General features: G+C 36.0%; 1 protein-coding gene across 11 annotated transcripts in view; it reads left to right on the top strand.

Moving 5' to 3' along the window:
• The window catches only part of USP25 (ubiquitin specific peptidase 25), a 159,930-nt gene that overhangs the window by 51,620 nt on the left and 94,930 nt on the right, over positions 1–13,380 (top strand). For all 11 annotated transcript variants that reach the window (XM_017347187.3, XM_017347192.3, XM_051819182.2 and 8 more), the window contains one exon: positions 9,157–9,319. In XM_017347187.3, coding sequence (XP_017202676.1) covers positions 9,157–9,319 — 163 coding nt within the window. The remainder of the gene's footprint in view (positions 1–9,156; positions 9,320–13,380) is intronic.

Raw genomic sequence — 13,380 nt, 5'->3', positions numbered from 1 at the left:
GTGGATTTCATAATTTGCAATTAACAAAATAATGTTGTGTATATTTAGTGAGTACATATGTAAATCTCTTTATAGCAGGAAAAGAGGATGTGAGAATTTTAGCTAAACATTTGGCAGAGATATTTTTTATTCTTATGGTCTTTATTAATCTAGAGATTCTAAATTCAAAAGAGAAATGTGTTTTTAAGGAAGAAATTTATGTTATCATACTAAAATGTAAATTTAACTCTTTTTAGTCAGTTCATATGGCAAAATCTTATGTGAAATCTTGGAATTTTTTGACTATTGTTATATTTTAGTAGACATAATTTAATATGCAGTCACACAGTCACACATTAATAATACAATTTATTACACATAATTTTATCCTTTTACAATCTTAAACTTTATTTAGGCACTTATTTATTTTATGGAAGATTTATCAAGTATACTTTAAAAGTATGCATGTTAAATGTGATCTTTTTCAACAGTCAAATTGGAAGTGTTTGTTACAGTTCTTTCGTGGTTATTGTTGCTAGGCACAGGTGAAGTATGAATAGTTGAAACTTGCTAATAAACTATATTATGACTGGTTTGTGTTTATGGCCTATTTTTCCATGAGAATGGCTTACCTCATAAAATGAATTTAAAGTAGCTTAGTGGAAGGTAAGGCTAAGCTGTAATTAAGATAGTTGTAAAAAGTTCACCTCCATCTGTTTCAAGAAATGGTGATCAGGACTGTTTGCTGGAAACAAGAATGTGATTTTTATTGAATATAAAATATTTTAAAATATTCTTAAAAGTAGAAGCTTGCTAAGATAATCAAAACTGAGATCAAGGACTAAAACCAAAGTGAAAGCAGGAGCTCACTGCAAAGCATTTAAAAGTTGCTTCTTCCCTTGTTAGTATTTGCCTTTGTGTATAAACTTGAACTTCACTTTTGATATACTTGATGAATGGGGCAAAAGAAGTCAGAGACCATTGTCAGTATAAGGTAGGGATAGGAGATCATGCCTCTGTTAATTGATACACAGGAGGATGCCATACAATAAAGGTAAATGGTAAACATTTCTTTCCTTCATAGACTTTGGAGTACCATAGAGATAGTTAGAATAGTCATTTTGATAAAACTGTGGGGACTTGCCCCCTGAGAGCTTATATCATGGTTTTACAGCTGAAATTTATGTTACTTTAGTTGTGCAATAAATCTCAAATTGGGAATTTAGTGTTAAATGGTATTAGAATTTTGTTATCTCTGGGTCCTTGCTGAATCAAAAATAGATTCTTAGGAAGATTTTTTTTTTTTTTTTTTTTGACAGGCAGAGTTAGACAGTGGGAGAGAGGCAGAGAGAAAGGTCTTCCTTTTCTGCTGGTTCACCCCCCAAAATGGCCTCTATGGCCAGCGCTGCGCCTATCCGCGGCAGGAACCAGGTGCTTCCTCCTGGTCTCCCATGCAGGTGCAGGGCCCAAGCACCTGGGCCATCCTCCACTGCCTTCCCTGGGCCACAGCAGAGAGCTGGACTGGAAGAGGAGCAACCCAGACAGAACCGGCGCCCCAACCGGGACTAGAACCTGGGTGCCGGCGCTGCAGGCAGAGGATTAGCCAAGTGAGCCGTGGCACCGGCCAGGAAGTTATTTTTATCTTAGACCTGAATGAATACCCTGAAATAACCCTTGAGGCTCTACTAGCACTGCTAATCAAAATTAGCAAGCATATATGAGGAAAAACTCACCATGAGAATCAGCAGAAATGACAGGCAGGAAAAAAGGCACCTCTGTGTTCAGATATAATGATTTGTGCCAGAATGCCTTCGCTTTTTAAAGGAAGTGAGAAAAACTAACATGTTTAAAAAGTAAATATATTTTGCAAATGAAAATTAGAGCAACAAGTAAGTGAAAACAAAACAAAACAACAGTCAAAATGCAGCCTTAAATAGCAGATTAGAAACAGTTAAAGAAGGCACCATTAGTATGGGAAATGCATCAGAAGAAATTTAACTATCCTGTAACTCACCTGGCTAAAATGGAAAATATGTAGAAAAATTGAAAGAGATGATTAGAGGTAGTCTAGAGCTATGTTAATTGGTATTCCTTCATTAGTTGACAAAGTAGTATTTTTTTTTTTTAATTTTTTTGACAGGCAGAGTGGACAGTGAGAGAGAGACAGAGAGAAAGGTCTTCCTTTTGCCGTTGGTTCACCCTCCAATGGCCGCCGCGGCTGGCGCGCTACGGCCGGCGCACCGCGCTGATCTGATGGCAGGAGCCAGGAGCCAGGTGCTTTTCCTGGTCTCCCATGGGGTGCAGGGTCCAAGCACCTGGGCCATCCTCCACTGCACTCCCTGGCCACAGCAGAGGGCTGGCCTGGAAGAGGGGCAACCTGGACAGAATCCGGCGCCCCGACCGGGACTAGAACCTGGTGTGCCGGCGCCGCTAGGCGGAGGATTAGCCTAGTGAGCCGCGGCGCCGGCCCAGATTACTCATTTCTACAAGTTGGAATCTAGACATGTGAACTGGAATTAAGGTTTTAAGCAGCCCCCCAGAAAGATTTACCAACCAGAACAACAAACAGTTACTAATGAGGGAAAGAAGTAGTATCTTGTCCAGGAATAGTCAGGGCAGAATTTGGAATTTTACAAATAGGTGCGTATAACTCCTTTTCATCTTGACTAATACTCAGGAAGCAGCTCTGAGGGCGAACTGCATTAGGAAGGTATGTGGATTAGAACTGCCTTGTAGTGTGTCTTGAAATCTGGTATTGTGATGCCTCCAGCTTGTTCTTGTTGTATAAGATTAACAATTTGGGGTCTCCTGTGTTTCCATATGATTTTTGGCATCGTTTTCTCTAGATCTGAGAAGAATGTTATTGGTATTTTGATAGGGATCACATTTAATTTGTAAATTGATTTGTGAAATAATGGACATTTTGATGATATTAATTTTTCCTACCCATGAACATGAAAGATTTTTCCCATTTTTTGGTGTCTTATTCTATTTCTTTTTAAAAATATTTTGTAATTTTCATCATAGGGATCTTTTAAGATAGTTAAATTTTTTTTGTAGCTTTTGTCATTGGAGTTATTTTTAGAATTTCTAGCTCAGCAATGGCATTGTCTGTGTATGCAAAGGCTATTAATTTTGTGCGTTAATTTTATATATTTTACCAACCTCTTTTCTGAGTTCCAGTAGTCTCTTAGTGGAGTCTTTTGATTTCCCTATATTTAAAATCATGTCCTCTGCAAATAGGGGTTGTTTGACTTCCTCCTTTCCAGTTTGTATCCCTTTGATTTCTTTTTCTTTTCTAATTTTTGTGGGCTAGGTTGGGCCAAAATTAATATCCCAGGCTCTTGCCTTTTTCCTTTTTTTTTTTAGTATTTATTTTTTCTTTGAAAATCAGAGTTACACAGAGGGAAGAGGAGAGGCAGAGAAAGAGAGAGGTCTTCCTGTCTGGTTCACTCCACAACTGGCTGCAATGGTCTGAGCTGCGCTGATTCAAAGCCAGGAGCCAGGAGCTTCTGTGGGGTCTCCCACGCAGGTGCAGGGGCTCAAGGACTTGGGCCACCTTCCACTGCTTTCCCAGGGCACAGCAGAGAGCTGGATCGTAAGTAGAGCAGCTGGGACTTGAACCAGCGCCCATATGGGATGCTAGCACTGCAGGTGGTGGCATTAACCACTACACCACAGTGCCGGCCCCTCTCTTCTTAGAGAAAATTTCTAAGTACAGGCACAAACACAGCATGCAGCATGGTAAGCTTTATTTAAAATGAGAAGAATACAAAGGCACATGAGGGCTTCATTTAGGGTGAGTGAGCAAGGAAAGGTAAAAGAGGGGATTTCATTCCCTGCTGTGCTTGTCCTGGGTCCACAAAATAGAAAGAGAGCCCCCTTCCCACCTGCCTGATGAGCTTCGAAAAGGGGAGTGGTTATATAGTACTGTCCCCAAGTCCCAGGTAAGGAGAGGTGCATCTTGGGGAGGGGTCATGTGATTGATGATAGGATTACCTGGGGTTGGGGTAGGTATGGCCTCCAGCTCATGAAATTAATTGGGGAGGGGTCATGTGATTGATGATAGGATTACATTGGGTTGGGGTTGGTATTGCCTCCAGCTCATGAGATTAATCTGTCTCCATGACTTTTCCCACATCATAATGGCTCTGGCTAAAACTTCCAAGACTAGATTGAATAGCAGTGTTACTGAGATCTGGAAAAAAATTGAATTGTGATAGTAGGGTGGTAGATTTGAGTTGGGTAGTTGATCCTGGTGGGGGGAACATGAGACCTAGTTTTGCTCAAGCCAATTTTACTCTGAGCCCCACTTAATTATTAGCTAATGTGATTCATGGGTTTTATTCTTTGCAGAAATTAGATATCCTCAAGTTTTCCCTAGTTAATGGATATTAACTTATCATCCATTGATTGCTCATTATGATATATGTGATCTGATCTGTTGGCATTAAGAAGAGTGATTTTTTTTATTAGTATTTTACTGTAGTAGTTAAAATATAATTGAGAGGGCTTCATCTGCAAGGAGATTCAGGATTGAGTATAGTACTATCAGACTGTTGACTACTCTAGAAGTAGGAAGAAAAGAGGGGCCCAAGTCCTCCCTCCCTAAGCTCCATGCAGTGTAGCCTGCAATCTGCTTGTCTCCTGCTTAGAGGGTAGAGAAAGAATTAAAAGCATACTTCAAATACATACAGGACGATGCCCAGCAGGGTAAATACTAGTATGAAACAGGGTCTTAGCCAAGTGATCAAGGGACTGCCTGTTTCACCTCTACCCCAAGTTTGGGCAGATAATGGATAAAACCCTAGATCCTGGAGTTAGGGAAGGAGGAGAGCTCAGGGCTTTGTGTTGGAGCTTGCTGTTGGGTCTGCTAAAGTGAGAAGCTAAAGCCACACAATCTCTATCCCCAATCTAGTCCTCACAGAGTGATGTTTGGATATCAGTTGTAGCATGGAATGGAGTGTCATCTAGTGCTGAAACTGTAGCAACAGATCAAAGGTGGAATTGTGGCAAAGCTCAACTTAGGGTGCCATCTAGTGCTGAAATAGCAGAAATGCCCATAGAATCACAGAAAATAAACTGCCTGGCATTTCTAGGACATGTACATATAAAATCATATTAGGAATACTGGAAAAAATTCTCAGTCTTTCAAAGTACAGGTGCAAACGCATAACATCAAATATCAAGAATTAGTAAACAAAATATGGTGCCAGAAGCTCATTAGATAGCAACTGATACCTGCAAATTCTCAAATTCAGAACTCAAATTAGCCATTTTAAGGAAATTCGGTGAATTTCAAGTTAACATAGGACGATGATCAATATTCTAACAGGTAAACTTAACAGAGAGATGGAAATAGTTTAAAAAATCAAATTCTTGACTTGAAAAGTACATTAAGTGAAATTAAAAATTATAGAAGTCATCAAAAGACCAAACCAGATGGAAGTATTAGTGAGCTTGGAGAAGGCCTGTATGAAAATACACAGAAGAAAAATGAGAAAACATATGAAGAGGAATGAAGTCTTATTGGAACTTTGGAGGAGAAAAGCAAAAAAAAAAAAAAAAAAAAAAAAAAAAAAGGAGGTGGTAGAATAAAGAAGTCTACGGGAACTTTGAGTCTGCATTATTAAAAGAGCCAATATTCAGTTCACTGAGGGCTCAAGAAAAACTTGAAAATACCATGGGGTAGGAAGGATATTCAGAGACAACAGGGAACTTCCTTAACCTGGAGGAAGATAGAGCTATCTGGATATAGGCATACAGAGGTTACAACCAGATTCGACTCAATTTAAGTCTACCCCAAGACACATCATAATCAAGTTTGCTAAGATGTACAATTAAGAGAGGATTCTCAAAGATGTAAGAGACAAGAAACAGCACGTAACTGTGTTCCAATTTGCTGGACTGCAAACCTTCTTGGCATCATCTTTGTAGACGAGGAGAGAATGGGATGAAATTTACATAATACTAAAGGAGATAAACTGCCAAACAAGAATACCATATCTAGCAAAGCTATATTTTAGATATGGACAAGAGAGATAAAGACATCCTCTGACAGACAAAAGTTCAGAGAATTACCACCATGCCTGTCATACATAAAATAAGTGCTTATGGGAGTTTTTAAACCCAATAAGGCACTAAAAGTAAAAGAAAACATCAGAAGATGGAAGAATTACTGAATAATACCTAAATGTCATCTGGTTTGCAGAGCAGTGATCAGAAAACACATTGGAGAAAGAGTAGTCTTTAATAAATGTTGCTGTGAAAATTGGATATACACATGCAGAAGAATGAAATTAGACTCTTCTCACTGTATTAAAAACAAACTCAAAATGCATTCAATACCTAAATTTAAGACACAGAACTATGAAGTTGGTAGAAGTAAGCAATAAAGAGGACATCAGGGCCTCAGATTAGGCAAGGATTTTACGGCTAAGACTTCAAAAGCTCAGGAAACAAAAACTGGTAGACATATGGGATTACATAAAACCTGAAATTTTAAAAATAGGAAGTGGGGAGTGGAGAGACAGCCTTCGGTTGGGAGAACATATTTTTAAATTATATGTCTGACTAATAACCAGACTATTAAAGGAACTAAACTCAATAGCAAATAATTTAGTTAAAAATGGATGGATGGTAAAAGACATTTTTAAAAGGAATATGGACAAATGGTGAACAGGTACATGAAAAAATGTCCAATTTTACTAATTAACAGGGAAATGGAAATTGAAACCTAAGTAAGGTGTCCTCTCAGTCCAATTAGAATGACTACTATAAAAAAGACAGAAGGTAACCAGTGCTGTTGAAGACGTAAGAAGAGGGAAAAATTGCACTCTGTTGTAATATGTTAGTACAGCTATTATGAAAAATATACAGTTTTCTAAAAATGTTGAAAATAGAGCGACCATATGATCTCAGATTTCCCCTGTACGTGAGTATCCAAAGGACATGAGATCAAGTCTATTAAAGAGACATCAGCACTCCGTCCGATGTTTATCGCAACACTATTCACAATACCCAAGAAATTGAGACAGCTAAAGTGTCCATCAGCTGGTGAAAGGATAAAGAAAATGTAGTACATATATGAAATTGAATAACATTCAGACATAAGAAAGATGAAGCCCTGATACTTGTGACAATATGGGTGAAACTGGAGGTTGTATGTTAAGTGAAATAGCTCAGTCCCAGAAGGAGAAGTACCATGTGACATCACTGATGGAATCTTAAAAGTGATCTCATAAAACTTGAGAATAGAATGGTTGTTACCAGAGGCTGGGGTGAGTTGTTGGGGAGGTGGTGATATGAATAAAATTAGTTATTGTTTATGTCTACCAGTATTGATCATTTGCTGGGCACCATTTCTATCTCGTGATAAGTTGTACCACTTGTTCTTTCCTATGTGTTGTGTTGCTTCTACCGTTTCCAGAATTTATTTTGTATTTTGGCTCATTCATCTCTCTTTACTGAAATAAATATAAATTTCATTTTACCTAGACTTCTAAATATACAAATTTGTCCTACTCTTATAGTGAAAAAAGGTTACATTTCATAGGAGAGTTTGTCTTTGAAAAAGAGTATATGTTAGTCTGTTTTGTATTACTATACCAAAATAAGTGAGGCTGAGTGACCTTATAAAGAGTTTTATTCAATTCACAGTTCACGTGGCTTCAAGTGTTGAGGTATAATTCCCACTGTGCAGTATAAAGAGGGTAGAAACTTAGTTCAACTACAGTGAAGGAGGTGGGGCCATTTGGGGCTGTTAGGATTAGGTAAGATTATCAGAATGTTGGCGTTCAGTGAGTACATACTGATGCTGCGTAGGAAGAGAAAGATAAACCAGAGATGTGCATACAGGATCCCTATCTTGTGCTGTGATGGTCTGTGCCATCTCAGGCTGTGCCATCTTCTGTGGCTGGAAGGTCATCACCAGGTGCATCCCTTTGAAGCTCCAGAACTATCTGAAACCATACCATTACCATATCAGACTGCTGTTAATGTTGGGACATTCTTAGAGGCACAGAGATGTTAAAGTTTTAGGTTTTTAAGTGTATGAGTTTACTTTCATTTTTACATTTTAACATTTTTACTCATTTTTATGCAGTGATGTTCGGAATCATATTACATTGTATCTGATGTTATGTTGTAAATACTGCTGATACAAAACAATACTATTTTGACATTAGTCTGATAGGACAGATATTTTACAATAAAGGTGGTGTAACATGAATGAGATGTTCTCAAAAAGCCAGAAAGTTGGGAAAATTATTCTTATCTTACTGAGGTTTTGATATTTAATACACACACAGACAAATTAAGAAATCTGGATATCATTTATCCTTATTTAGAATAGTAAGTAACCAGTTTCTTGAGAAGGCAAAATGCTTGGTTAGTTCATATGTGGAAATTAAGGTTTTCCTGTAATGATTGTAGGTATGTTGTTGCATGTTCATGAGCAATAGAATAGAAGTATCTGTTAAGCAAAGTGGCAGTACTTTTGCCATGTTTCGATATTTAAAATATTAAAAATAGTTGAGTTTATTTGGAACAAGTTTATTGCTCTGACATGTATTCATTAGAATTTTTCCTAGGCAAGATTTTGGGTTAAGAAGTGAACATATAATTACTATTTTTCTTTATTTAGCTGTCAAAGTCATGGGACTGAAAGGAACCCTAGAATTTACCTCATTTAATTTTTTCTTATAGAGGGGGGAATTAAGGGTCAGAGATGTAACAGTATAATTTGTTCAGTTTTTAATTTTTATGATTTGAAGTAATTGTTAAAAAAGTAGTCATTATGTTATATTTTTAAAATGTACTGCAATATAGTAACTACTCAGAAAATTTATGTAGGTGCTATATTCTTGGTACTAAACTTCTATTTGTTGAAATATAATTTGACATGTTTTTTTAATATGTATATAACTTTTTGTGTTTGATATTTTCTTTTTCATAGGAAAAGATACCACACTTGCCTTGATCTGTTGGTATTTCCACTTTATTCTTGTTAAGAAAAATAATCTCTATTTGAGTAAATTTAGTGTTAAATATTATTTTCCCGAGTACATTAGTCAGAACTTATATAGTCAAAATACTTAGAATTTACATATGCTGTGGTGTAGAGCACAACATTATATAATAAGTTTTTTTTTCTATCATTTTCTTCCATTTCTGAAGAGTTCTTGAAGCCAGTATAGCAGAAAACAAAGCATGTTTGAAGAGGACACCTACTGAAGTTTGGAGAGATTCTCGAAACCCTTATGATAGAAAAAGGCAAGACAAAGCTCCCGTTGGATTAAAGAATGTTGGCAATACTTGTTGGTTTAGTGCAGTTATTCAGGTAAGCATCTTCATGCAGCTTTCATTTGGTGGATATTAGAGCAATGGCATTCGGTTTGGGTTGTGTTTTTTCAGGCTGGGTAGTTTAGCTGGCTTTTTATAATATGGTGTCTAATAAACTAGTAAGATATATGCTGCCTAATAAACTAGTGAGATTGCAGAATCCCTTAACCCAGCTTTGGTCATCATCCTAGATTGGAATTTCAGCAATAGATGTCCATGCTTTTCACTTGCTTGGAGTTAGTATGTCCATTCTCCTTGCCATTAGGAGTTGCTGTTGAGTTGGAAAGAAATTTTTTTTATATATTTCCTGTAAATTTAGGGAAGCATTGTAACCCAAATGTGAAACCAGAACTGTCTTTTTGTGGTCATAATCAGATTTCTTTGTATAATAAAAAAATTATAGTCATAAATAATATTTTAATATGAAGTAGGTATTTGTTATATAATTACAAATATTCATATTGAATATGTGAGAATGATCTAAAGAATAAATATTGATAAAGAATATCATATTTTCTTAACTATGAAGCCCCTCATGAAATGTTTCTAATGCATCTAAAATAACAGATATTTGCATATATAGTTTATATAATTTATATTGTTTATATATTATATAGTTTAAATTATTTGGAATATGCATTGAATATATTGATCATAATTTTTGTTTAGAAATTTTTTGATAGTGGCAGTTGTCAGTTCTTTATTACTTTTAGTTGACATTGATAATCAGAATATAAAACTTTAAGTAAAACCATTTATGAGTAGTAATATGCCCTTAATTTTTATTACTGTTAAGAAAAATCAGTTATTGCTCATATTTTTGTGTTTATTTTTGTAATGTACTGAATTGTAGTTTATTATTTTGTTTTCCAGATGAGTGGTTTTTAAGTCGTTGGTGATCTATTTCTTTTTATATGCAAACTATCTTTTCATTTTGTCACTTTCTTAGCCTAATGAATGATATTTTCATATGATATTAAACAGCTACTTGGTTATTCAGTTTATTTTCTACAAGCTTCATTGTTTCCCTATGAAAGTAATTTATAATTTTAATTTTCTGCTTTAGTATTAACAGTTGAGCCCCCCCACCCCGTTTTTGCATTTAGCAAAAATAATTTATGATTAGATTCATTTTGGATTTTGGGATTTATTCCTCACTTTTTAAAAAAGATTTATGTATTCATTTATTTGAAAGTCATATATGTGTGTGTGTGTGTGTATATATATATATATATATAATAGAGAGAGAGAGAGAGAGAAAGAAAAAGAGTGTTCATTCCCCAAATGGCTGCAAAGGCCAGGGCTAGGCCTGGCCGAAGCCAGGAGCTTTCTTCAGGTCTCTCATGTTGGTGGAGGGGCCCAATCCCCTGGGCCATCCTCCACTGCCTTCCCGGGCACATCAGCAGGGAGCTGGATCAGAAGTGGAACAACTGGACTTGAACAGGCACCCAGTTGGGATATATGTGCTGCAGACCACAGCTTAACCCTCTGTGCCACAACACTGGCCCTATTCTTCACTCTTTAATATGTTATAGTACATACTGATAAAGTAACATGTTATTTGTTTTTTCAAGATATTAATATGTTAAAGAGTACCTGGATTAACACATCTGTAGAAGTACTTTTGCTACCGGCCTTGATTATGTGTTATTAATTCACATTTAGGACATAAAAATACCTAAGGGTTTTTTTTGATATCTTAAAATCTCTTAGATCTTCTTAATAGATTATCTCGCTTTAATTACAATATTTGAGGTTTTTATTTCATAATTTAGACATTTCAAAATATGAAGTACAGTTTTTTTTTTTTTTTTTTTTTTTTTTAGATTTTAGTTATTTAAGAGGCAGAGTTAGAGAAAGGGAAAGGTCTTCCATCTGCTGGTTCACTACCCAAGTGGCCACAATGGCTGGAGCTGGCCTAATCCAAAGCCAGGGGCCAGGAGTTTCTTTTGGTTCTTCCACGTAGGATGCAGGGGTCCAAGCACTTGTGTTATCTTCCACCTCTTTCCCAGGCCATAAGCAGAGAGCTTCACCAGAAGAGGAACAGCTGGGACAGGAATTGGTGCTTATGTGGGATGCTAGCGCCACAGTGGAGGCTTATGGGCCCTTTGAAGTACAGCTTTAAGTCTGTGATCCGAGTGTCCTTGCATAGGTTTGCTGCCTATCTGTGCATGACTAGGAGCTATCTCAAAGCCACTGTGGCCAGTTAATGAGGCTCATCGAGTGAAAGTTTCTCTTTGAAAAGTATAAAAAGAATGCACTTGCGAATAATTAATATTTGCTAGTTTGAATACATGCTCTTTGTTTTCCATACCATGTGTATAAGAAAAGCCTGCTTGAAGTGATAACTAAATTGTTATTAGTAGTTATAGGGCTCACCACGTTTTGTTTTAATAGAATGAAGTTTTTCCCATAATTCAGTTCAAACAATACAGTTGTTCATCTATTTCTATCTATATTCTGTTTGCTATCCTTTTGCTTTCTGTTTCAAATTTTGGCATTTTTGTTGGAGAGGAAATAGACTATTAAAATTGCTTGTCTCCTTCAAAATTTCTTGTTTGTTAAAAACAGCTAATTTTTCTAGTTTTATGTTTGTGACTAGATTAGTATATTTTACATTGAATTTGAGAGCATACATACATAAAAAAGGGTATAATTCTAGAAGACTCATGAGGAAGTGCTACTTTTTCATATTTTTAATTTTTATATAACATTTTTAATTTATTATGGTCATAGGCTTAATATTCCACTAAATTGTTTAATTTAAAGTAAGTTTAAAATAAGTTTAAGTTTAAAATAGTTTAATATGTAATTTTACTACTTTTACAATTTTAAGTTAAATAGATATTTAAATCATTTCATTGGCAAGTACATGGTATTAGAAGTTATTATTATTGTTTTGAGAAATCTAAATGCCTAGGAGAAGTAACCTCTAACCTTAAAATTTGAGATTATAATGGCCTAATAAGAAACTATCTTTTGGGGAGGTGGAAAACGTAAGCTTCAGATTTTGGGAAGTTGTAGGCTGGCAGAAAAATCTGCTTATAGATCACTTGCAGTTTTGTTATGTTGTAATTTTAAAGGCTATTAGACTCTATTAAGTAGCTTTTTGTTTTTATTAGTAATTAGAATATTTTTTCCTTTCATTTTCTTTCTCTATTGCTAATTCTGACATATAAACTAAGGTACAGCAGCTTATATGATAAATGGAACTTTTCACTATGAAAGAAAATTGGGCAAAATCCCTGCATTAGTACTGGGGTTTTTAATTGCTTTCCAAAGTGATTTGAAACTCGTTCCAACTATGACATAAATGTACTATAATGTTTAAATTGTAAAATTTTCTCACAGATGGAATTAACTTAGTTGGCTAGACTTATAGGAAATCCTTGGGAATTTATTGCTTATGAGTACATTAAAAATTATAGAAGTTTATTGGGAATGTAAACCTCTGACTTTAGGCTGGTAGCTAGGGAAGACTACAAAAGGTGTAACCTTCCATATATGGTCTTTTAGGTACTGAGACTAATATTTTGGGAGAAAAGGGGACCGGAATATCAGAAAGGGACCATAAGCACAAAAAGAAGATTATACAGAGAATAACTTAAATAATCTTTGGACACTAGTAATATTAGCTTTGGGCTAGACATCAACCTCTTATCTAGTGAGCATTATTTTTATTCTTTTTAGTTGGGACTTTTGTGTAGAAAGTACTGATTGTGGGGCTGATGTCATGGTGTAATGGATAGAGTCACCACCTGCAATGCTGGCATCCCATATAGGCACCAGTTTGTGTCCCGGATGCTTCACTTCTGATCCAGCTCCCTAATAATGGCCTGGGAAAAGCATGGAAGATGCCTCAAATGCTTGGAACCCTGTCACCCATATGGGAGACCTGGATAAAGCTCTTGGCTTTATGTGGCTCAGCCCTGGCCATTGAACCCATCTGGGGAATGAACCTGCAGGTGGAAGATTCTCTGTCTCTCCCTCTGTTTCTTTCAACTCTATGTTTCAAGTAAATAAATAAATCCTTTTCTTTTAAATTTGTTAAGTACTGAT

This window comes from Oryctolagus cuniculus, chromosome 4, assembly GCF_964237555.1.
Source record: "Oryctolagus cuniculus chromosome 4, mOryCun1.1, whole genome shotgun sequence".
Lineage (NCBI taxonomy): Eukaryota > Metazoa > Chordata > Mammalia > Lagomorpha > Leporidae > Oryctolagus > Oryctolagus cuniculus.
Note: the sequence above shows the minus strand (reverse complement) of the source record. Positions and strands in the feature narration are given on the sequence as shown.